Source organism: Cololabis saira, chromosome 1 (assembly GCF_033807715.1).
Source record: "Cololabis saira isolate AMF1-May2022 chromosome 1, fColSai1.1, whole genome shotgun sequence".
Taxonomy (NCBI): domain Eukaryota; kingdom Metazoa; phylum Chordata; class Actinopteri; order Beloniformes; family Belonidae; genus Cololabis; species Cololabis saira.
This window is the reverse complement of record NC_084587.1, coordinates 34,171,544-34,198,503: the sequence shown is the minus strand read 5'-3', so window position 1 is coordinate 34,198,503 and position 26,960 is coordinate 34,171,544. Positions and strand designations below refer to the sequence as shown.

The window sequence follows — 26,960 nt, the reverse complement described above, 5'->3', positions numbered from 1 at the left end:
GACTTTATTCTCGGAATTTTACGACTTTATTCTCGTAATATTACGACTTTATTCTCATAATATTACGACTTTATTCTATTACAACTTTATTCTCGCAACATTACGACTTTATTCTCGTAATGTTACGACTTTATTCTCGTAATTTTACGACTTTATTCTCATAATATTACGACTTTATTCTATTACGACTTTATTCTCACAACATTACGACTTTATTCTCGTAATTTTACGACTTTATTCTCATTATATTATGACTTTATTCTCGTAATTTCCATTTTTTTTTTGTCTTAGTTTGGCCCTAATACTCCGTCGTACAAAATGAACTTGCATTTAAAATAATATTTCTTTATCTGAATATTATATTTTACATTCACAATGACTAAATCTGGAGACAATTAATACATAATTCATATGTAAACTAGACAGATATATTCTCCTGCTCATTCCTGTGCACAAAGGTATTATATATATACATAAATCTTCGTCTTTGAGTGCAAAATACATTTAGAAAACCCCCAAATTTTCCGCCTGCCTGTGTCCCTCTCCATACAGTCCTTTTGCAGATGTGGGCCCCTGTCTAATCTAGTTGAATACCCCTGGGATGAGTCGGGTAACCCTCACAGACTGTATAAAACCATCTATGTATAAATCGACCCTCTCGTTCCCTCAAACGTCATTGGCTGGTTCGCTGACGGTTCAGGCCCGGTTCAGGCGGGTGTTTCTGGCTCACGCTGGTGTTGATTGGCTGCGCAGATCACGTGGTGCGCCCTCAGCAGGTCACTGCGCCTGCGCGGATTGGTCGCTTCCCTGTCGCTCATCTGGGATATCTAGGAAGAGTTGCTAACTGGAAAGATGAAGCACTACGAGGTAAGCGGTGTAATTTCATTCTCCAACTTCACATTGAGCGCTTAACGTGGACAAAGTATGGTTAATCAAACCAAGGCAGATATTATTGACGGCCTCTTGGAGCGTGAACGCCACTTTTTACATTGAGAGCTGTAGATGTGAGTAGTGAATGGCAGGCTGAGCAAGCATGCACTACTGCTGTATTAACACTGTATTGCGGTCATTAGTGGTTGAATTTACGACTTGCAGTTCAACCAAAACAAAGGTGGACTCCCAAATATGACAACTTATATCTGCAACTTGTATTTGTCCAATTCTTAAGCTAAAATGAAGCTATTCCAGCTAATAAGCAGAATAAAGCGAGGCTCCATCGCCATCTCTGGCTGGTTATGACCTTCTTTAGTCTGGTTATGACTAACTGAGCCTCTTATCTCGTTCTTACTCAATGTTGCAGGTGAACAGTCAAGTGCACTATCTCAGCTCTTTTAGATTAAACCACATTGACTGTGATGTGTTTTTTAATCAGGGTCAGATATTCAGGTCTGTGATTTTTATGAGCTACCTAAATGGAAACGTTCAGGTTGGACAGGTCTCAAAGATCTGTATTTACTAATTCATCACCATTTTTCCCCCCCCAAGAATACTCAACATACAGAGAAGTGCTTGCAAGATTACAATGGTTCAGTTTCATAAGCATCTTAAACCCATCAGACAGGATTTGAAGCAGTCTGACCGAAACTGACTGAGCCAGCTGGTGCGATGGTTCCCCTCTTCATGAAGGTGTGGTCTTTGACACCTGAGAGGAAGAAAAGAAACAATAATCAAGATAAGAAGCGTTCACGTTCAATAAGCTTCACATGTAAGCTACACTACTCTAGATGTGATTAAAAAGATAACCATAAATGTACACAGTACCCTCCAAGATTATGAACAAATCTGAATTTTCTAATCTTTAAAGCCTGGCTGGCTTTGGTGCAAATCTGATTTCTTTACATGCAGTAGTCATGGAATGGTCAAAAACATGCACTTCTGTGTTAAAAACACTATATCCACGAGAGAAGACGCAAGGATTGAGAAACTGGACAAATCAGATAAACCTCAAGTCTTCCTCAGTTCCAGTTCTCAGGGTGAACACTTTCTGGATATTTCCCTCCTCCAACATACATGATTCAAATTAATAGGGTCATTAGCAGACTTCAACGACAAGTTGAATGTTTATTCATTTATTTGAATTAGGTGTGTTGACACTAGGGCTGGGCGATTTTGGACAAAAATAAAATCCCGATTTTTTTTCTCTGAAAACCCGATTTTCGATTTCGATTTCGATTTTTTGGTAAAACTACAAAAGACAATGGAATAAATTGTTTCAAATATTTTACCTTTATTTTTAAAGAAAAATAGCAAACAAATGTCCCTATTGGGAATGAAGTGCAATTGAAAGATACTGTAAATCCTCCTTGAGTTTAGTAAAGTGACAACATTTACAATTTTCTTGACCAAACAAAGATGACTAGACGAGCTCTGTCTGTAATGCAGCCAGCTGCAAAAAAGGAAAATCGATTTTCCGATTTTCCTTTTTTAACATCGATTTTGATTAATAAATCCGATTTAGATTTAAAATCGATTAATCGCATAGCCCTAGTTGACACAGATACACATCTGATACATGCAGGAAGTGGCTCCTGATTTTGATAATTGAGCAGCAATACAATCAGTTTGCCTGAATAACTTCACAAGCCGTCTTCAGTTATCACCTCCTGCTAAAGTTGCAGCCACACCCTTGATTGTATTTGACAACTTAAACTGATAGTTATTTTTGTTTTAGTTGGAGTTGAGAGAAATATTTGTTGCATTCTGTAGTGGAAAGTGATCAGATCACTCCCAGTTTGAAAAATAAACCTTCATTACAAGTAAACCAAGCTTACTAGCCATCAATATAATTAAATCACAAGAGTGAATGTTCACCATGGCCAGGCTTCTATACACTGCACAATTTATTAAATGTATTCACAATTTATTTATTATATTATTGGATGTCAAGATGGTGTGTGTAGTCTGTGTGATGATGAGACCTTGTGAAACGTAGGCTACGACAGATGTAGCGTGCCAAGTTTTCAACTTTGATATCCAAAGGTTAGTGCAAACTGACGCAGAAAAACTGCCTCTGAATGCCATTGGAGTTGTACAACCAGTCATAGAAACCAAGCTCTAAACTAGATTTACATTTCACAGTCATGTCTTTTTGGTGGCTGTTGTTTTTGATTAGCCTCAACTGTAAGTAATTCATACATAATTTCATTCTGCATTCTGATTAGCTAGTACGTAGGAAATTATGTCAAGCAAGCTTTCCAAGCAAGACATTTAAGATAGTTGTTGCACTCCTCCTCCCGTACGAAACAGAACCATTGATTTGGAGCTACGATAAAAGATATAGCCACAATTCTTTCACTACAGTTGTCTTTTGTATGCAACAGCCCAAAATAATGTATTCTGGCTATGATACAGTAAAATTGAAAACTTTTCACTGTAATAAATTATATTAAGGATGTTGACATTGTTATTTCCTTACATTTTTCAACTGAAAAAGGCCTGGTTTGCAACATACAGTGTTATAATCCACAATCAAGTATCACTGAATTTCAATTATTTTTGAGGTTTAAGTTGTTTTAGATGGAGAAAATTCACTTTTCTGAGTTTCTTCCCAGATCTGAGTGAGTGCATATACTGACCGCTGTCCACAGGCCTTATTTCATAAATGTATTTTATTATTTTAATTTTAGTTTTAAAGTCTAATAAAATGTGAAACTTGGCTTTGATTTTGTTTTAAATACAGCACAATATTTTGATCCTCATACACTGATATAGCAACAAGTGTCCAACTCTATCTGAAACACTCCCATTTAACTAAATGGCTAAACATTATATGTAAGAAAGAACAAGCCACATTTGCCTTTAGTGCCATATCGGATAGTAAAGCCTGTTTTTATAAGACAATTAGTCACTTTGTAAATTATAAATCAAGACTGTGGCCTTTTTTCAAAGTTGTATACTACATACGGAACTGCACGCTGGTCTGGGGGTCATTGGTGCAGCCACGGATTCGTGGTTCGAGTCGGTTGCCTTCCAACAGGAAGGTTATTGGGTTAAACCGCAGACCTGAGGACACTGGACCCTACATTGCACCAGCCACACTGCCAGTCCCAAAGCCAGATACGTGGGGAGGGTTGTTTCAGGAAGGGGATCTAATGTAAAAGCTATGCAAAATCAATATGTGGAGCATATCCCCCCATATCCCCAGCATATCCCCCCAAAGAAAAAAACAAAAGACAAAAACATGATGGATCATCTCAAATATAATGCTGTTAATTAGTTGTTGATGAATAGAATAGAATAGAAGACTTTATTTATCTCCCAGAGGAGAAATTCAGTCGTGCAGCAGCCAAAACACACACACACTTTATACAAAATTTTTTAAATAGAAATAACCAAGAAGTAGTTAAATAATAAAAAAAGCAATATAAAAAGTAGAAAAAGAGTATGTACAAGAGAGAAAAAAATAGTAAACACCAAAAAAAAAATGATAATATTTACAAAAAATTTACAAATATTTTCAAAAAATACTTGAGGTATTTGAGGTATTGAGAATGACACTCAAGATTAAATTAAAATCAACTTTCATCATGAATGGTTTATTAGAAAATAAATAAAATCCTGTGAATCTCAAGATTGTCTGCTCATATGTAACGGAGTGGAGTTCAGTATTGAACCATGATTATCACAGGGTTCTGAGGCAGCGATTCGTTAGAAACGGACAGGAGACAGAGGTGCAAATTACCTCCTAAAGAAACTCCAACATAAAAACTAAAATCAATTATAAATAATTATCAATTCAAACATTTTAAGGTTTTTACCTTTTCTCAGTTTAATACAATATTTACATACATGCATGAATATTCATATTTTGAAAGTGATTTAAATTGTTTTAAATGCTCACTCGCATGCCTGGACTGCAAATAAAATTAATGGGTTGGGGGAACGAGAATTTTTGGTGGGAATTTTAGCATGTTCCTATCTGTAAAATCACACAGAAATAACAGTTTAGGTTTATAATTATTTACTTCATTTCCAATTAGGGTTGCTTCACCATTGAAGTGTGTTGTATTTACAGCAGGTAGCACCAGAGAGCTGCAACTTCACAGCCATTTGACTTGCTTAAACACAGGAGTGTGTACAAAACGATCAAAAATTTAAAAAATGAGAGTTCTTACCTTGAGTTGAGGTAAACACCGAGGCAGCAGAGTTGTAAATTTGGTGATCAGTCCGCTGTAGTAATTAAGGATCAGACATCTCTGCTGCACCCGCTTCCCAGAGCATATTACCAGATTCAGCTGTCGCTGCCAGAGTTTTATATAGATGAGACGGGGGAGGTACAGTCGAGTCGGGCATGCCTGGCTCAAACACTGGTATGAGGCTCTTTCCATGAAGTCTCAGCTGGCGTGTCATGTATCCTGCTTGTTTTAGGTGTAAGTAATGATTTTTTTTTGGTACATTAACCAGACAGAAACGGCTCAGTCTAAAATACTGTAACAGAGATTCCTGATAAGATAATCCACAGTGTGGTCTGAAAGAAAAACAAACCAAATCAGAATTAGATTTACTTTTAGAGTCGGGGTTCTCCTCTGCATGAATGATCATAACTTATTTATAGTTGGCCTTTTTATAAATAGATGGCAACTAAAACTAAAGAAAGAAAACACTGGACATAGCAGAGGGCTGAAAATATTTGACAAAACTGAAATACTTTGATAGACACCCAGTGAAATGTTATATTTTTACATTCTGACCTATGAATGGAGACTATATAACTTCCCTGTTGTGTCTTGTGACAACATGTCTTTCATTCATTTAGGAAACTGGATCCCGACTCTTCGTCTTAAGATAGTGGGGGGCCTTGGGCTCAGCTTCACCGAGGGGGTTGTCCCCGCTAAGCTCTCAGTGTCTGGAGTATTATCACTCCATGGTGGCAGGAAAAGATGAGCCTGTAGGAGAGATGTGGCTGTTCAGTTCAGTTTTGAAGACATGAACAACCAGCGAGACTCTAAACTCAGTGATGGACATGTGGATTGTAGCTGGTCGCCGATTAAGTTGCAGCAGAGTGTGATCAATATTAAATCTGTGATGTCACCGCATAAATCCGTGTGGGGTCTGCAGGGAGAGGCCTGGACGTGCACGGTTAGCAGGAGGGGTTTATATTTAGCTGTGGAGGAAAAAGTCGGGGTCAGACTAGTAAAGCAGGGTGCTGTTTGTTGTAATAACTCTCCCCCTCATCCTCCCAGGCTCGAGGGTCGAGAGGTGTCAGGGGTCATGTCCGTTTTTAGAGATAAGTTGCATTTTGAAACCCAGTTACTGTATATCTGATGGTAAGCTGTGTCTTCCTGCAGTAGATGTTGTAGTGGCTGTTTCTACGTCTACAACTGTTCACATACATGTGACACATGTTGAGCCGCGATGGCTGGCTGGCAGTTAAATAAAGCGGCACACCAGAAGTGAAGGAATGAGAAATGGGTAGAGAGGGAGGGAGAGTTGAATGACATAGGAGGATGAGGAGAAGGAGGGAGGGGTAGAGGAGTACAGGAGAGACAGATTTATTTCCACAGCTGAATGCTGCCTGTCTTCTCCCCAGCTTTGGCTGGATCTGAGATCAGCTGCTGAGAGGCAGTGTCACTGGAAAAGTGTGGGGAAGAAGGGAATCAAACTCAGAGCAGGAGGAGACCAGGCGACATGGATGCCTTAGCACTAGAGGCCACCAGTGGTAAAAAGACGAGCTCTGTGGCGGGGGCGGCCGCCCCGTCGCCGCCTCAAGCCCCGGCCAAACGCAAACCTGCTAAAAAAGCTAAAAAGGCTGTTGTTTTCTTTGAGGTGGAGATACTGGATGCCAAGACCAAGGACAAGCTCTGCTTCCTGGACAAGGTGAGAACTCCCTCTTCCTCTTGCATGCATTTGATCAAATGTCTTCACGTGCATTGAAACTAAATTATACTTGCTCTTCCAAAACTCTTTTTATAGCGGTTTCTGCAGGCTTTCTCATGGTTGTGCCTGTGCTTTCTGTGTGTAATGTCTGTATTATTGTCTTTGAATGTGAGTCGGGTGTTTCCTAAACCATTGGGTGTCTGCTGGAGTCCCAGCTATCCATCAGTGGGTGTGTTACTTTTTAGTGCAACAGTTTAAAAACTGTGTGCACAGTTTAAAATTGTGCACACTAGGACCACAACTAACAACTATACTGATAGTCGATTAGTCATCAACTGTTGAAACTATTAATCAAATAATCAGATTATGAATCTCACAATTATTAAATAGCACTTATTTAGCTGCCAGCTTTTAAATTTTGCATGAGGTTAAACGATGTGCTCATTCACAATAAAAGACAAGAAAGATGGTCACTTCAATTAAAAAATACATCTCTTAATGAACTTTGCTGCCAGTCGCTGTAGCATTGCTTCATCCAGAGCTATGTTGTTTACCTGGCGCTGTACTCTATTGGCTTGCGCAACTCTCAGCAGGAATAGGAAGGAAGGGAGATGCCTCACTGCTGAAAAACACGTGCATTGACATTAGCGGCTGAATGCTATTGCGTATCTCAGCAGAGATAGGGAAGGTTATTTTTCACTCTTGAATTTGTTGGTTTTTTGTGCCGACAATAATCGACAATTAAATTTGCTTGCGACTATTTTTATTACCGCTTTCTGTCGATAACGTGGACTAATCTTTGCACCCCTAGTGTAGACAGTGGCATGCCTTTCACACTCTTGACACAATGCTGCTGGGGTTGGGTATTAAATGTAGAGTCAACCTAATGATTAGCGTTGGTGTATTAATGTTTATATAAAAAACATTGTGGATATTGTTTATCAGCTGTAAAATCTATTTTCAGTTGGTATTTAATAATAAAATAATTCAAAATATGGGTAAGATATGTTTTAAATACTTAAGATTATAACACCCACCGGAGTCCCAGTCAGAGTTGTCTGATCTGTTTATTTGCTAAAAGATATCTACTAAAATCCTGGAAATATGAAAGCGTTGGAATTGGATCAGGCAGTCGTAATAGTTGTGTAACCGCCCTGTTGAATTATGGTTTCAGTGAGTCTCCTAAAAGGGTTCATAGATATCAAGACATTTTTTTTTTTAATTCAACCAACAGTCCAAATTTTTAAACTACATGTTAAATTAGAAATCTAAATACCACATTTAAAGGTCTTCTATCAGTCCTAAAGTGGAATACAAGTACCCCATTTGAGAGTTTCCTCAAAGTGACTCAGGACCTAGTCTGACTCCATCTGCAGGTTGTGACTTTGGAGTTGTGGAGAAAAAAAAGAATCAATCTCAGAGTTTTGGCCGTATAGTTGACAAATCATTTTCTAAATCATTTTTCTGACATCTTTAAAACTCTCCACGTCCATATTTTTTTATCCATTTACACTTATAAAGTGGCGAAATTATTTCAGTAAGTTGTACAACAGATTTTGCTCTCAGTAAGAGAGTTTAATTTCTATATTATCAAATGTATATTCAACTCTTTGCATCTGTCACAATGTGAGTGCAGTCAGTCACAAACTTTTTTGCAATTAAGTCCAGTTCATTATCATCATTGCCTGTGTGTCTTTCTTTGAATTTTAAACACTAATTTCTGTCATGTTGTGGTTGCAGTCAGGGCTAAAGACCACCAATGTATCAGCTGTATTTATCTTGACAGGATAGAAGCCTGGTGTGTTATTAGCAATATTTCCAGTAATTACTGCTTGGCCTGTACTTTGTTATCACTGTGTTAGGTGGATTTGGGCGAGTGCTTTTGCATCAGGAGGGTTTAGGATATTGTTGGTGTGAGGCTTGTTGGTATATAGGGTTGCATTAGCCACGTCCACGGTGTCATCAGCCTGCACAAACTCAGTTCATTACAGCCTGCTCCTCGGGACTGCAGGGCGCTATCCTTACTGGATTAAACCCTGTTGTCGGCTTAGCACAGTTTCCATGGCGATAACATTCACAGTCTTATCACCTCTGGAGGGGCAGTTTTGAAGATATGGCAGATGTAGATTTGGATCTGGAGAGAGGGCCCTTTAGGGGGTTGGATTACTAAATTAGGCTGCCAAAGCTAAACTAACAGGCTGGTTTAGAAATAACATTCAATTTTCTGTGTCGTGTCTGGGCCAATGTGTATGGGACAGCAGGAATGACGTGATTACATGCAGTCTTTGAAGTTGAGGCACCGATAGGCCGTTTCTAAAGTCCAGGTTGAGTAATGTCCTGTTGACAAGACCACGTGGTCCTGAGGAAGAGATGAACATGGGGCAGGGCAGTGATGTCAGCAGACCTAACAGACCACTCTGGACGGAGTGTTGAAGATGATCACGAGGGATAGGGCTGGGCGATATATCGAGATTTTAATATATATCAATATATTTTCTAACACGATATGGTACGAGACAATATCGTTTATATCGATTTAAAAAAAAAAAATTTAAATTTCTTTTTTTTTTTAATGATTTTGATATAGCTTATTTTGTGACAAATTGACTTGCATGTTTTATTTAAGATTTGCACAAATGTTTTGTAATTTTCACAACTGTCAACCTCAGTGGAAAAGTCTGCCTGTTACTGTCTACATTGTATTAATTGTACAGTGTATTTTAATTTAATTGTTATGAAGGAAAGGGATATTTGTTTTATTTTATTCAAGAAGCATTTTTATTCTATATATGCAGGCAGTTTATTTGCAGACCTCTATTAATAAAGGTACCTGTGTGACATTTGGCACGAGGCTTTGTATTAAAACTGACTGTTTTTTTTAAGGGTTTGCCTCAGAAAAAAATGAAGCTAACAGAGATGCTAACAGAGATTCTAACAGAGATTCTAACAGAGATGCTATGCTATAATGCTTTGGGGAAACTCCAATTATGGCACAGAAAAAATATCGATATATATCAAGTATCGCCATTCAGCTAGAAAATATCGAGATATGACTTTTGGTCCATATCGCCCAGCCCTAACGAGGGATCAGCACTCTAATTAGAAACGTTCTAAACTTTTTATGGAGAAGTTGATGTGACGTGTCTGTCTGCATTAAACCCACCGTATTTTTCAGATTTCACACATTTACCTCCAAAGCACCACAAATCACTGGGTCTCATTTATTAAACCTGAGCAAATATGCGTGAAATTTGAGCTGAATTTATGCATTCTGCATATTAGTTCTGAACTTTTAATAGTTACAAAGAAAATCTGCTCCTGCTTCTGAGCAAAGGTGGTTTGTTTAAATGCAAAGTGCTCATAAATATTAATTCTTATTATCAGACTTTACAACGTCAACACATTATACTGTGCATGGACTGTCATTCTCACAATATGCAGATGCCTTTTAAAGCATATGTTTTAAACATGAAAATATATTAGAACAATAACCGATTTAGCTTAATTGGTGGGAATTTCATATTTTTAAGATTAAGAACATATTAAACTACTTGTTGCAAGGAGTAAATCCCAAGTATGCTACAAGTATAAGCTTACCTTTGGACATTGCTGTGGACTGATGTGGAGGCCTGTTGCTGATATGATTCCTGATAAAGAGGTCTCTCCAGCTGGAGTCAGTGCGGCTGTCTGCAGAAGAGTTTTGGATATCTTCCGTTTGGTTCCAGTAATATTTTGTTGATGTGGAGAAATTATATATTTTTTGTGGCATCCAACCACACATTTAATCAGCTTTGGTTCATTTCTTGAATGCTTCATTGGATTGAAGACACAGCAATAACTGGATATATCACCCCTTTTTTTCCAGGCCTGTGTCTTGCTGGTCCATGTCACACCCAATTATTTTTACTTGCTCCACTTTAGTTGAAGTTACCTCTATTTCCACATCTGTAAACATGTATCTTCCCCTCTTTTCCTCAATTTTAAAGTCCACCATGTTCCTTTAACATGTAACCCTCACCTCTTTATATGCTTGTATGTACATGTCCTTGCAATCAATTCTGAGTTTTACACAATGTTCATGAATCAAGTTTTTTAGTCAGAAGTAGGGGTGGGTATTGGGAAGGACCTCACAATACGATACGCATCACGATACTTGAGCCACGATACGATACACATTGTGATATCCCGATTATTATATTCTACATAGTTCACCGAAAAATGTAAAAATGCATTACACATCTTAAAATCCAAGTTGTATATGTACATCAGATGATAGTGATGGATCTTAAAATCCGAGTTGCACGTTCATCAGATTATAGTGACAATTCATGGGACAAACTGAGTCAAAACAATGTTTTATTATAACTACACAAGCTAAAGTTACAACATATTTGTATATGTTTTTCATATTATTTACATCATATGAAATTAACATTAAATTTGGTTTTTAAACCAAGGACAGGCACAGTGATCAGTCAGTATAGATATAAATCCATAAATAAATAAACCTCTGTCCATTATTTTTCATTTTTTAAGGACAGGCAATTGTGTTATATAAAAAATAAATTATAAAATGAAATAAAACGTGAAATAAAACCTGAGCTCAGTGCAGGGCCCTCCCAGGGTTGGTAGAGAGTGGCAATGCCCAGGACTGTCACTTAGGTAGGAGCACTGGATGATATAATGGGAAAAAAATCGGGGATAAAAAATATTTAAAAAAAAAAAAAAATCGATATTCAAATTTTGAATATCGATATTGAATCAGCTGGAAAAGTATCGCGATATATTGCCATATCGATATTTTTGCCCACCCCTAGTCAGAAGGGGATTTTTTCGCGTAAATCTGCTCAGAGATTTATGACGATTTCATGAATGAGGCCCATTAAATGAGTATTTGTATTAATACAGCTAATAATTGGCAGGTTTGTCGAGTCCCACTTGGCTGACAGTACTAGAGTGGATGTAATGCAGACATCATCACAAACACGGTGATCTCTTGGTGGACAAGTAGCAAGGCCACACGTTCCTCCACAGCAGAAGGAACCACGTGGGAATGCAAGTTGTAATCTGACTTAATGAAATTAGAAAACAAAACGCAGTATTTTATCAGATATATGTGACCCGTCTGAACCTCAGGCCATGCAGTTTCCTTCTCACGGTGAACTGTGTATGGAGATAACGGTCTTTGTGTGCATCATGGGTTTTGTTGTCCTTTTGTTTTAAATATAGAACAATGTTTTTTTTTCCAGTTTTGGCAGCAAGGATGTGTATTCAAGCAGTGTTTTTATAATGCGGTGTATATCCATATATGCGTGTCTGTCTGAGCTCTGTGAAACCCAAATACCAGCTGTTAAATAGCTCACATCCATGGGGTGTGCAGACCGGCCGTAGCTAAATTTACCACTAATCGCCTTCATGAATGGAAACCAGGATTATTATATCTGTTCTTTTGTGTGTGAGCATGTGAGCACGTCCCTCCACTTGTTTACCATGGTGTTATTTCTAGGTCGAGCCAAATGCCACGATTGGGGAGATCAAGTCTATGTTCCACAAGAGCCGTGAGTGCCATCTCTCTGGAGCCTCACACAAACGCTCAACATCACAGAAAATCTCCTATCTGCACATAGATTGACCTCATGTCTTGTCTTGAGATGGCTGTGAAGTATTTGTGTCTGTTTCAGATCCTCAGTGGTACCCAGCCAGACAGTCCATTCGCCTCGATCCCAGTATGTCAGTTTAAATAAGATGCTCTATCATTCTTTAAATTAAAGTCAATCTAGTACGGTACTTTTTTTTTTTTTTTAAACCACTTTCCTCATTATTTAAGTTACATCTAAGAATTCAATGACGTGTCTTTCAGAGGGGAAGTCTCTAAAGGATGAGGATGTTCTGCAGAATCTCCCGGTGGGAACCACAGCAACCTTCTACTTCAGAGACCTCGGAGCTCAGATCAGCTGGGTCAAAGTGAGTACAAAACACCGGCATGCCCAAGCAGGGGAAGGATTTGTACCGACACAATCTGGCCCAGCAGCTCTGACAAGGTCAGATACGTGGCAGAGCAAGTGGAGCCAAGCACAACTATATTGACAACCTCACATAGCATGTGATGTTGTTTGGGCTGCGTATGGGATTTATATTTAATTAAGACCTAATATAGTCTATACATGCTATTTATTGATTGGCCAATACTAGGAATGGGCGATATTTTACCATTCACGATAAACCGTCAAAAAAATTCCCCACGGTAAGAATTTGTCATCTCACGGTAAAAACGATAAATTGAGGAAATGAGCCTGAAAGAAAGAAAGAAAGAAAGAAAGAAAGAAAGAAAGAAAGAAAGAAAGAAAGAAAGAAAGAAATGAGCCTGAAAGAAAGAAAGAAAGAAAGAAAGAAAGAAAGAAAGAAAGAAATGAGCCTGAAAGAAAGAAAGAAATAGAGAAAGAAAGAAAGAAAGAAATAGAGAAAGAAAGAAAGAAAGAAAAAAGAAAGAAAGAAAGAAATGAGCATGAAAGAAAGAAAGAAATGAGCCTGAAAGAAAGAAGAAAGAAATGAGCATGAAAGAAAGAAAGAAATGAGCCTGAAAGAAAGAAGAAAGAAATGAGCATGAAAGAAAGAAAGAAAGAAATGAGCATGAAAGAAAGAAATGAGCATGAAAGAAAGAAATGAGCCTGAAAGAAAGAAAGAAAGAAAGAAAGAAAGAAAGAAAGAAAGAAAGAAAGAAAGAAATTAGCCTGAAAGAAAGAAATATTCCCGTTGATGACACTTTTTGTATTGGTATTTTTTTTATCGTTATTGGGATAAATGCCAGAAATTATCGTGATACATTTTTTTGTCCATATCGCCCATCCCTAGCCAATACTTAATATTTGCCAAATCACCTGTTTTATTCATCCAGAGCTGTTCCCTATCAGATGTGATTCCCTTCTCTGCACAAATAGCACAGTGTACCTCATGTTCTGAAATAACTGGTTGCAGGTTGGTTTTACGTAGTTTCTCTTTAGGGAATAATGACAGATTATTGAACTGAATTATTACAGAAACAGGAAGTGAAGCAATTAATTCAAAAAGCAGCAACAATGATCTTGCCTTTTTGCAGCAACACTGGTCCCACCAACCAGAGAGCTGGTTAGGACTTGTTCAAAACTGGAAGGGTTAGAGGCTTGTTCTGTGTTAGTTTGTGTCATAATGCAGGCAGACAGACCACAGGACTTCCATACCTGGTAGGAATCAGGAATTACTGGTTGCACCAGCTGCTACAGATCATGGACAGTTAAAGTCAAAAATCGAGGTCAAAAATCCGGCACCCTCATGTGCATGTGCAAGACTATCAAAACTATATTGCGAGGCTGTATCCACGTATCAACACTTGCGTCTCATCTCTGAGTAGAAAAAGGCTTTCCATCCACATTGCCCCGACTTTCCCACAGCTGTCTCTGCTCATGGGGCATACGTGCAGACATGCCCAGTGGGCGTGGGCAGGCCAGAAATGGGCTAAAAACTCTTCTGGAAACAATTGTTGCTGCAGACTGTTCTAATAACAGCTCATTAATTAACTTCCTGCTGCTCGTGTAGGCCATGATTTCCAAACATTTACAGTTTTGTCCGTCCACATTACAATGCAAATACAATACAATTATAGACTAAAACAGGGTCTGCAGTGAATCAGATTCTTTTCCATTTGCAAGGCTTAAATGTGCTGCAGTGTTGTGGAGGCCAGGCACAGCTGTAACAAAAGCCTCAGTGTCATATAAAAATGTGCCAGTGTAGACATAAACGACAGGGAAAACATTGCACTCTGATGTCGAACCATGGATGACGGATGAATATGCATAAAACAATGTGTGCTCGTAAACACATTTGTGTTCATGTGGATGAGTCTTGAGCTTCCAAGATTTTAACTTTTCTTATTCTTATTTTCAGGTTTTCTTGACAGAATATACCGGGCCTTTGGTCATTTATCTGTTGTTTTATTTCCGTGTTCCCTTCATCTATCCGCAAAAATATGACTTCACCACCAGTAAACACTGGGTTGTACAGTAAGTACCTCCAATATACCTTCACCGACACATCTAGTCGGACCTTTGTGTGGACAGACACGTCCGCTGTTTCGAAGGGTTTGTTAGCGTTTTGCTGCGACGTGGGGGAAGTCTCAATAATGTGGCTGCTCTTGGTTTCGAATTGCTTTTGTTGGTCTTTAGCTGAGCTCTGCCACTTGAAAAAAGACAGATCTCATAGTAGACAAAAACGTATTTGTGGAGAAGTTAAAATAATTATCAATCATATTTAAAAAAAAAACTGTCCCGTGCATCTGCATTTCCAAATTTCTTTTCTACAACTCTTTTTATATGTAGTGGAATTTGTTGTGGTTATTCCTCTCCACGTTAATGCCAGATTTCAAACAATCAGTTTATTCTTTGTGGAAACTTTGAATCCTTTGAACTATTATCTTTTTGCAGAAGTTCATGCATGCCTTTCTGCATAGGTTAGATACCCATAATCCCTCATTTTGCCTGACGTTACAGAGATGGGTGCAACGCGTATGTGCTACCATAAAACCTGCTTTAGAAGAGAAAGTTGAAACCACTCTTATGTCTATAAATAAAACCTGACGCCTCGTCCACATAGCAGCAGGGGCTCTCTGAGGGTCATTGGGATCAGGGATCTCCTCAAAAGAATCCATACCTTAATTGGGTTTTTCTCTGGGGATGTAAAAGCCCGCCGTGTTTGAAGGTGATTCAAAATCCCACGGTAGCTGTTTAAGGCTTATGTAAAATCTTTTAACTGGGGGAAGAATTTCTCAAACAACTGTTTTTAATAAAAATAAATAAATAAAAAAAATGTTTTTGGCTGTCACTTCAGATTATGGTAGCTTTCCTAGCAAGAGAGGAACCATATAGACGCATATAAGTGGAGAGTGGTTAGACAACACTGGAAACTAAAATAAAAAAAGTTATTATTGTACCAATGATTGTCTCAAAAGCACCAATTCAAACAGCAGGATTTCATATGCGATAAACAAGATGAGCCAAACCTGTAAACACACGGTCAGACTTGTCAAGGATGTTGCTTAGGAACTAGTTAACGTAGACAAAAGAAACACTCCCGATGAGGCTGAGCAGCTGCTGATAGACATTTGATGTAGACCTTGTTTGCATGTTTAGAAACCCATCATCATTAATTAATGCAAAAGGCAACATTAACATTAAGGTTGCATTAAAGCACAACATGATTCACATTAGAGAAGAGCTATACAGGACTGTCTCAGAAAATTTGAATATTGTGATTTTCTGATTTTCTGTACAAAAACAAAAATGTCATACATTCTGGATTCATTACAAATCAACTGAAATATTGCAAGCCTTTTATTATTTTAATATTGCTGATCATGGTTTACAGCTTAAGAAAACTCAAATATCCTATCTAAAAAAATTAGAATATTCTAGGAATCTTAATCTTAAACTGTAAACCATAATCAGCAATATGGACATTTTCAAATGTTTGATTTTGTTTTGCTGTTATAAATCTTTTTTTTTTACTTGGTCTGAGTAAATATTCTAATATTTTGAGATAGGATATTTGAGTTTTCTTAAGCTGTAAGCCATAATCAGCAACATTAAAATAATAAAAGGCTTGCAATATTTCAGTTGATTTGTAATGAATCCAGAATGTATAACACATTTGTTTTTTTAATTGCATTACAGAAAATAAAGAACTTTATCACAATATTCAAATTTTCTGAGACAGTCCTGTATGTTGTAAATGAACAGAAATTACTTTCAGTGGCTTGATGAATGAATATGGAAGGGGGTTAAAATATATCACATCACACAGAAATAAGACAGAAATTAAAGATTGATCCATGCAAGATGAGAAACACAGACGATACCTCGCATAACACAACAGATCCTAAAGACAGAGCTCGTGGACAAGAAGATAATCAATGCTTTGCTTTCATCTTTGTATTGTTGAAATAATAGTAATAAAACTAACAGAAATGTGTGTATTTTTCCAGTCTTGCGTGTATGTGTCACTCCTTCCACTACTGTAAGAGACTCCTGGAGACGCTCTTCGTTCATCGCTTCTCTCACGGAACAATGCCACTGAGGAACATCTTCAAGGTAAAACACACACACAATCTGTTACATCCTGCCCTACGGTAACACATGACTAAACTGAATGGAGAAGTAAATATGGGGGATGTTCTTAATGATTGACTGATTTCTGAACTGAAAATGTACTCTTTTTTTTTTTTTTTTCTTTGTTGTCTTGTGGGGGGGGATGTAAACACATCATGGCACAACAACCGCACATCGTCAATCACACGTACTAACTCATAATTGTAATGTCTGCAGTGTCAAAACAAGCCAACTAGCGACAAAAAAACAAAACATTTGGTAAAGTAACCTCAACGTGACACTTAAAACGGCATTTACCCACTAAACATGATGAAACTAACGGTGAACTATGAAACTAACAAAAGCTAAAGAGGTGGGAGCACACAAGTCACGGACACGCCGGCCTCTGCCACCTCTCACTGGTATCAGAAATCAAAGACATTAGTCTCCTTGAATTCCTGGCACTGGATCATGATTTTCCACAGTTAAAAGCAGAGGATTCATAAATGTGATATATCACCACAAGCTCAGAATACCCAGTGTTGATGAGGAGACACTTATGATTTTGCCTCATCAGAAATGCTTAATTGTTTTTCATGCCAGTCGCATGCAACGTGCTGAAAATCACCACCAATGCCACTATTGATTTTACAACAAACATGTGGTCATCTGTCAGTTTGACATCACTATGACTAATCATGTTGTACACTGCAAAACAAGCCGCTCCTAACCCTAGTATTTGATAAATATTGTCAAAATGGCCTTATTTTAAGCAGAATATATTGGCCAGTCGGGTAAGAAAATGTTCTTGACTAGAATTTTTAAAACTTGCAGAATAGTCTAAAATACTCATCTAATTGTCTGGAAACAAAGCTTTTTTTTTTCTCTCAGAAATGCGTTTCTGCAGCGTATTGCCGGGGTCCTTTCATTTGTGAACCTGTAATAAAAACTGCTCGACTCGTTTTGAAAAGTTGCATCCACCGCCACATGAATACCTGAAAGTCAACGATCCTGTGAATCTGTTTCAGAACTGCAGCTACTACTGGGGCTTTGCTGCATGGATGGCCTACTACATCAATCACCCGTTATATACGCCGCCCAGTAAGTGAACTTGCACCCCCAAGTAAATCCAGTACACATTAACATGTGCCAGTGTCTCGCTCTGGTGTATTTATATCACTGATTAAGTCACTGTGCTTTTTTCAGTGTACGGGGAGCAGCAGATCAGACTGGCCCTCATCATATTCTTGGTAATAATATCTGTAATTAAAACACTTTGTCTTTTTTTTCTTGTAATTTAATTAAGTAATAGTTCGGACTGACTAATATAAAACAATATCTTTGCTAGTTTTTGTTTAATTCACTGTTTTTATTAATATATAACGGAACAGGATCACAGGATGGAAAAACAACATATCAGTGACACCACCCACCCAACCTAGATACCAAACATATGACCCAATGACTCAAGACGTAAAATAAAAAAAGTAAAACCGGTAATATGCTAGACATTTCATTGCCCATGACTTGCAAGCCAGTCTGCAACCCCCTGCACTCCTCTGCACCATGAATCCTTGCAGTAGAAACTTCCAACATTATAATATCTTGAAAGAACGACAACCACTTCTTAATAGGAAGGGGTGGTAGAATATCTTTGTTTTAAATCACATAGCACTTTGCTCTTTTTGTTTTTATCATGTTGACATACTGATGGATCGACAGTTAGAATTTGACCAACTCCTGTCTGACTTAATTTAATATCTAAACTCTGCTACTTTATTACATTATCATTGTGTCTTTCTTAGTTCTGTCAGATTGGCAACCTTTCCATCCACGTTGCCCTCCGGAACCTCCGTCCACCAGGTAAACACATCTGTCATATCTGTAAAATGTGTCTCTCAAATACACTGCACATATCAAACCACAGGGTTTTAAAGCTTTTTTTTTTATATATATATATAAAACATTTTATCTCAGAATTATATGTTGTAAGGACATCCTTTTTTTCTTTTGCTTTATACCAAGCTATGCTGTATGGAAATATTCATAAAAAGCAACCAAAAAAGGCTCTGTTGTGGTTGTTGACCAAACTATAAAATATACATTTCAACTTTTTCCAATTTCCTTTGTTTTGTTGCCTGTTTCCAGGCTCTAAGACCAGGAAGATTCCCTACCCAACCAAGAACCCCTTCACCTGGATCTTCCTGCTGGTGTCCTGTCCCAACTACACCTACGAGGTAACGTGTCTCATTCAGCACCTCAGCTGTCAGTTTAGTGTACACTGGAAAAATTCAACTTTTTACCAAGAAAATAAAAATGCCTCATTTCAAGAAAATTAGAAAGACAATTTTGATAGTTTTTAAAATTCTTGTCAAGATTTTATTTAGCTTAAAATACACCTTTTTGACTAGATTTAGGAATATTAGGCCTATTTCTAGAGGGGTGCATTTGCAGTGCAGCTTTGAACTGTGTGGGTTACAGATATAATTTCTGTGTCAAGACACTGCCGTTTTAAAACATGCATAAACGGCCGTCGTGGCGCTGTGGGTCTCATTTCTTGAAGGAGCCTCATGCTCCTTTAATGCATTGAAATTGTTTATCTAAATTATTTTACTCATAATTTAGAGCTTCATACATATTTAATAATGCATTTTTACATTTTAGTTTTCCAATATTTTCACTCAAAATCAACATTTCATGTTTAACAAATAAAATTGAAATTCAATTTGTCAAAATACAAAGTTTAGAATTCAATTGATACATTTTCAAGCTGCCAAATTCGACCAGTAAATTTCAACATCAAATTATGCAGTCTAAAATTCATGATCAGTTGATATTCTAGATCAAGTCAAGCAATCATCCAGCCTGTTCATTGGGTCTTTATGTAAAACAAACTGAAATTGATGAGTAACAGCTGTTCACTTTACAAAGAACAGTTTTATGTGAAGACCTAATGAACAGTCTGGATGTTGGTTTGACTTGATCTAGATGCATATTCAATGTTTACAATTGTCATTTTAAATTCAAAATCAGCAAACAAATTTACTCCATACATAGAGGGCTTTGTAGTATAAAGATACATTTTGAGAATTGTTTTTTTTTATTCAAATGCATTTTGAATTTCTTATTATTACACTTCCAATTTTTTTTCAGAGCCAGATGTTCGGTTTGCCTCTTTATGTGCAATAAAGTTCGAGATACATTTTGAGAATTGTTTTTTTTATTTTTTATTCAAATGCATTTTGAATTTCTTATTATTATTATTGTGCTTCCATTTTTTTCAGAGCCAGATGTTCTGTTTGCCTCTTTATGTGCAATAAAGTTCAATCTCAAGAAAAAAAGAAAAATAAATGCATAAATTCTTCATTATTGCAGTAACTCACCTGGGTTGAAGTCTCCTCCATTTGAAGAAGTCGTACTAGAAATTGTAGAAGCCCCGACAGATGTTTTCATACCCATGTGCATTCTTGTTTTTTTTCTTTCAATTTTAAGTATTCAGCATGCACAAAACAGCTTAAAGAGGAGTATTTCTCCACACATATTGTGCATTGTAACTAAGTTCAGGGTACCGCCTGAAACTGACGTTTTCCTGCCCACTATTGCAGTTGAACAGTTGTTGTATGGGGGCTTTGATGGGGCAATACTCTGTGTAACCAGCTCTTCTCCCTCCTCTAGCTGGGCTCCTGGTTCGGCTTCACTCTGATGACGCAGTGTCTGCCGGTGGCCTTCTTCACCCTGGTGGGTTTCATCCAGATGACTGTTTGGGCCAAAGGGAAGCACCGCAGCTACCTGAAGGAGTTCCGCGACTACCCTCCTCTCCGCTCGCCTATTCTGCCCTTCGTCTTGTAGACAGCTGACCTGCCCCCCTACCCAGCTCTCCTGTGTCCAATTCTAACTGTGAAGATGCAACTTGTTAGACTTGACTGATAGATTTTAAGTTTGTCCCTTCATTCAATCAGGCTGAGTGTTTCCTTTCTTGCATTCAGTTCCTGCTTCGAATGAAAAATTAAAATACTAGATAGATTTGCGCTAATTTCTTTTTGTATTACAGGCAACTATATTCTGACTGGTTAATTGACTTGTGTGTTTTTCATCTCCTGGAGCACTCTTCCCTCTCAAACCGCAGAGTACACGAATGCTCTGTTTGCCTCACCCGTTACTGCTGACTTGAGGGTTGAATGTGCTCCTGGTGATATTCAGTATAATTCTTCAGTTTAAATACCCATAAATTTCAAATCTAATCTCATAACAGAATTTAATGTTGTTGACTTCCAAGGTAATTTATTAAAAAAAAGATCAATCAGATTTCTGCTTCTTTGTGTTTTGTTTAAAAGTCCTAGCTTACAAGTTTAGACTCAACAAGAGGTATGTTTTTGATGAAGAGTAAAAAAATATTTTTTTAATAAAACTGTTACGTTTATAGCCAAACAATAAACCTATATTAATTTCTCTATTTAGTAGTAGTACATACGTTTTATTTAACAACAAAAGAACACAATGTTGTCGAGCTCAGATAATATTGTTTAATGTGAGCACTTGCAGGTATATACAAACAGTCGATGTACTGATCATGCAGCTTCTGCCTGAGCCTCGATCCTCTTCTTCCTCAGCTGGAGCCTCCTCTCCCTCTCATACTCCTTCATACGCATCACGTAGCTGAGGGGAGGAAAGATAAAGAATAAAATGGAAACAGTCAGTCACTTCTGACAAGATTAATGTTTGATTTTTCTTTTTGTCTGAAGTTAAGGTTCTATAATTGGCTACATGAAATTACAAGTTAAAGGCTAAACATTAAGTTAAAATGTTGAGAAAAGGGCAAAATGGAGATGATTCTAAAGCTGGAAGTTGCATATTCATGGGGATGCTTTCAAAAGGAAATCTGGATAATTTTAAAACTGGCTGCTGTGATCTGTAAAAGCTCTGCTCTCCGATTGCTTGAAAGCTTCAAAGAACTGGTGAATCCATCTGTTGAGTTTGTGAAGCATTTCACTATATTTCTAATCAGATTCTACAAGGTAAAATAAACAAGACATGGGGTAAGCATAGTCTTACATCTAATAGCCGTTATTACACAGCAGTTATTTTACTGGAGAACCCACCTAAGAAAAAACTCCAGGACTGCAATAAAATACCGTTTAGTGAAGCTGGTCTGCTGAAAACACTCCTGCTTGTGAAGTCAATCCTGAAAATCCAATTTAGAAAACAGACCTGAAGAGATCATTAAACAGTGACACACTTACTCCTCGTGTTGGCAGTAGTCCCAGTCATGTTTCTCATGCTTGCAGCCCAGGAAGTTGGGCCAGTTGTCCCTCTTACACTTCATGAGTTTCAGGAGGTGATGGGCGCAGTAATCTCTCTGCTCCACAGGCAGCTGGGCCAAATTCATCTGCTCCTGGGTCGCTACCATCTCTGGTAAAGAAATACAGATTTTCTGTCAATACCCTATAAAACTCCAGATTGACTTGATGCATGAATATGTATGAATGTATTTGCAATAAAATGTGTAAATTACAACTAAAGCACTTGTCAATACAGAATCAAGCATCAAATTTAACATTAGACATTTGTTATGTTGCCATGTTTTTCACAAATACAAAACTTCAAATATTCTTACTATTTATGATATTTTAGCTTTTCTTTTATACAGCTATGATATTGAGTATTGTATAAATGTTCAGTGTTTATTTTTAAAAGACACATTTTTTTGCAAATTTTCTTTCTAGTAAATCGATAAATAGTAGCTCAACACATACAGATAAAAAACATCAACTCTATGCACCAACTTTTTGTCCTAAAAAGAAAATATACATACATACACACACACATTACATTTTAGGTTTTTTTTTGGTCAGATTTGATCCCTTTATGGTTGCTTGTATGCATCGTTTAGATCTGTATCAATCTTTTGGCGGCTGCCCATCTTTGCTTGTTCCGGGTCTCAGTTGATTTATTTTCTTTGAGTGTTATCTCTCTTTACTAAACCGTATCACATTTATGTGAGAGTACGAGCACAAGTCCGTCTCCTGCGTTAGCTCAAAGTCAGCCTTGCTGCATTTCAATTAATTTATTTCTCTATTTCCGTCAAGTGTAAAGGATTATCACGAGGCCAGAGTTCAAACGCGCAGCAGCTGGCCAAGCCTGGAGGACGAGGACCAACATCCATCTTCTCCGTTACCTGCTAAGATAACAAGCGCCTTGGTTTTAGGGGAGAAATACAGATTACAAATCTAAATCAGTGGTATTCAACCCTGGTGCATGGGGCACACTGTCCTGTATGTTTTAGACATGTCTCTGGTACAGATGACTGGCACCAACTGACTTGTTAATAAGCTGCTGATGATGTTTAATTAGGACCAGGTGTGCTGATGCAAAGACACACATAAACATGCAAGGATGGGTTTGCCACCCGTCCCTTGAAATACGGAATTGTTACGTAATTGGGAATTAAAGGTTGCATTCCGTATTGAACCAATACGGACATAAATTATGCTCTTATTTATTGATGTCATAATATACAGGTGAAGGTCGGAATTTAGAATATATTGCAAAACTTCATTCATAGTAAATTCAACTAAAGGTGAAACAAATATGTTATTTCCCACTACATTCAAAGTGAGACATTTCAAGCCTTTATTTGTTATAATTTTGGTGATTATGGCTCAGTTTATGAAAACTCAAAATAAAAAATCTCTATATTATGAAATCAAACAATTCATCAAGCATGTAATGAGACTATGTAATGTATTAGTTTCACCTTTTAAGTTGAATTATTGAAATAAATGAACTTTTACGCCATATTCTTCACCTGTAGTCTATATTCTACATCTGGGCTGATGTGGACATATAGTAGCATAGGAGGCTATTTTAGTTGCTATATGGTTGGCTGTCTGTACAGTCATGCAAGTTCAATGCTATTAAGGCACTTTAAACTTTAAATCAAAGCGTTTTGTTTTTTCATATAAAGTAAATACATTTCTATGCATTTTAGAAGTTTTGGGGATGTCCCTTTTTTGCGCCTGCGCTGCTGAAATCGGGGCGTCCTTTATTTCTATTTCTGAAAGGTGGCGACCCTATGTAAGGAGGTCTGGTGGTGTTTCTCTATAAAAAATCATAAGCAGGTCTGGTGGTGTTTCTCTATAAAAAATCATAAGCAGGTCTGGTGGTGTTTCTCTATATATTAGTCCATGGGCCAGACCAGATGTCAGTACCACTCAAGGTGACAGAACTTACTTATAATTTTTGAAAAGATCCATGTCTGTAGATGATATTTTGGTATAACGCTTCCTGAGTGGCAGTTGTATCATAGTTATCAGCTCATGATCTTACCCACCCCCTTCAGAAAATTACATTTTAGATGCTGCTGCAAATCTTGGTTTAGACTCATGTACAGGATATCTGTCAATGTTTCACTATATTGTGTTTGGTATAATTTTAAAGGGGTCCTGTGAGTATTCCAGTTTTTGTATTGTGTGTCTCTGTTGTTCCTAGATGACACAGGGATAAAAGATAGTATATCATTTAGGTGAACATTGTGTAAAAATGTGTATTGTTTATAGTTTAAAGAGCTGCAGTGACCTCTATGTTGGTCAGAAAGATTCACATCTTAGCTTGAATGAATGCTTAAAAGGTCCCCATTAAAATGATACCAAAGACAATATTGTGAAACATGTACAGATATCCTGTACATGAGTCTAAACCAGGATATGCACCAGCATCTAAAATGTAATTTTCTGAACTTCGTGAGCTGATAACTATGATACAGCTGCCACTCAGGAAGGGTTATCATACCAAAATATCATCTACAGACGTAGATATTTTCAAAAATCAGGAGTAAGTTTGGTCACCTTGAGTGTTACCGACCAGTGGACTATATAAACACAGAGGTGTTTCTCACCTCTCTCTTTCCTCTCCCCGAAGCCGATCTGCGGGTCAAACTCGAACTTCCTCCTCGGGTCCGGCTCGGTGTCCGGCTCGGTGATGTACCGCCTGACGAGGTGAGCTCCCATGGCAATGGCGATGTCCCCGCTCGCTGTGAGCTGGAATCAGGATGTTTTTTACTTATTTATTCTTCAATTCGCCTTTCGGTCACCTCCACCAGCCCTGCTGCACTTCCGCCTGGCACAGGAAGTACAACACCGTCGGTGCTCCGCGGAAACCTGTCCTCCGCGCTCTAGGACGGGCGACGACAGTTCCGCTGTCAGCGGACAGGCTGCTGGTGTTCTCAAGGAAGTTCAGCAATTATTTATCATAACTCTATATATCTGATGGAATTCTGCAGACGACCATGGAAGTTTTAAATGTAATGGAAATCAACATTTTCTCGGTCACAAGAGCGACTCAGCCAAGGACACAAATCAAAGGAGCAACAGATTTATACTGTGTGTGTGTGTGTGTGTGTGTGTGTGTGTGTGTGTGTGTGTGTGTGTGTGTGTGTGTGTGTGTGTGTGTGTGTGTGTGTGTGTGTGTGTGTGTGTGTGTGTGTGTGTGTGTGTGTGTGTGTGTGTGTGTTTATTTGGCCAAGTCAGGTCAAACAAGTCAGGGAATTTGACTCCGGTTGTTTTGCTCACTGTACAGTAATGACAAATGACAGCTCTTATTAACATATACAATTTTAAAAAAAAGTGAAAGGTGCAGCATTATGAGGTGGACGTGGTTATTGAAAGGTGCATTGTTACAGGATATGATTGTGGTTATTATTATTATTAGGGCCCGAGCACTTGCAGTGCGAAGGCCCTATTGTATCTGTAGGAATTCTTCTTCTTCTTCTTCTTCTTCTTCTTCTTCTTATTGTTCTGACAAAAGGAAGGCCTTTTTGCCCCCCTAAACGTGCCCAAAAAGTCACCAAATTTTGCATGCAAGTCAGGCCTGGCGAAAAATTTGATATTTAATGGTTTACATTAATAGGCGTGGCAAAATGGCTCAACAGCGCCCCCCGGAAAACTTTGTGCCTCAAGCCCCACAATGCGGTTTGTCGTACATGCACGAAAATCGGTACACACCTGTATCATGGCCCAACTTAAAGAAAAGTCTCTGGGCGTCATGTCGAGAAACCGAACAGGAAGTCGGCCATTTTGAATTAATCGTGTCATTTTGGCGAAATTTATGCCATTCCTTCGGCAGTTAATACGGCCCGAACCGTAACGTGCACCCAGGTGTGTTATACATCAAAATGTACGTCTCCATCCTCCGACACCACGCATTACTTTTCTCTTTCAAAAGCGTTACCGTGGCGACGCTAGACGCCGAAAAGCGCGCCCACCCTTCATCTGATTGGTTCAGACAGAAAAAACTTTGCGCCTCAAGCCCCTCAATACGGTTTGACGTACATGAACGAAAATCGCTACACACCTGTATCATGTCGCAACTTAAAGAAAAGTCTCTTGGCGCCACGGCTGAAACCGAACAGGAAGTCGGCCATTTTGAACATTCTGAATTAATCGCGTAATTTTGGAGCAATATATGCCATTCCTTCGAGAATTAATACGGCCCGAACCGTATCGTGAACCCAGATGTGTTATACATCAAAATGTGCGTCTCCATCCTGCGACTACACGCATTACTTTTCTCTTTCAAAAGTGTTACCGTGGCGACGCTAGACGCCAACAAGCGCACCCCCCCTTCATCTGATTGGTCCATATTTGATAGTTCCCCAAAAGGCACCAAATTTGGCACGCAAGCCAGGACTGGCGATAAATGTGATATTTCATGGTTTGCATTAATGGGCGTGGCAAAATGGCTCAACAGCGCCCCCCGGAAAACTTTGTGCCTCAAGCCCCACAATACGGTTTGACGTACATGCACGAAAATCGCTATACACCTGTATCATGGCACAGCTTAAAGAAAAGTCTCTTGGAGCCATGGCCGAAACCGAACAGGAAGTCGGCCATTTTGAAATCTGAGTGGTCCATATTTGATAGTTCTCCAAAAGTCACCAAATTTTGCATGCAAGACAGACTTGGCGATAAATTTGATATTTCATGGTTTGCATTAATGGGCGTGGCCTTACGGCTCAACAGCGCCCCCTAGAAT

General features: G+C 38.2%; 2 protein-coding genes across 3 annotated transcripts; one reads left to right on the top strand and one right to left on the bottom strand.

Annotated features, from left to right (window-relative positions):
- The first annotated feature begins 776 nt into the window (after window positions 1–776).
- On the top strand, window positions 777–21,236 carry tecrb (trans-2,3-enoyl-CoA reductase b). Of its 2 annotated transcripts, XM_061721100.1 has the most exons (12): window positions 777–867; window positions 6,766–6,816; window positions 12,323–12,374; window positions 12,498–12,542; window positions 12,677–12,780; window positions 14,737–14,852; window positions 16,829–16,934; window positions 17,960–18,032; window positions 18,138–18,181; window positions 18,737–18,794; window positions 19,080–19,168; window positions 20,607–21,236. In XM_061721100.1, exons 1-12 carry the CDS (start codon window positions 853–855, stop codon window positions 20,778–20,780), a joined length of 927 nt encoding a protein of 308 aa, XP_061577084.1. In that variant the 5' UTR covers window positions 777–852; the 3' UTR covers window positions 20,781–21,236. The 2 variants fall into 2 exon arrangements, with proteins under 2 accessions (XP_061577084.1, XP_061577075.1); XM_061721091.1 differs by lacking the exon at window positions 777–867 and having other exon boundaries at window positions 6,472–6,816.
- Window positions 21,018–25,075, bottom strand: ndufb7 (NADH:ubiquinone oxidoreductase subunit B7). Its single transcript, XM_061721113.1, has 3 exons — window positions 24,826–25,075; window positions 22,172–22,340; window positions 21,018–21,587 (listed from the first exon to the last, which is right to left on the bottom strand). The coding sequence occupies exons 1-3, from the start codon at window positions 24,935–24,937 to the stop codon at window positions 21,500–21,502; spliced, it is 369 nt and encodes a 122-aa protein (XP_061577097.1). The 5' UTR covers window positions 24,938–25,075; the 3' UTR covers window positions 21,018–21,499.
- Between the last annotated feature and the right edge of the window lie 1,885 nt (window positions 25,076–26,960).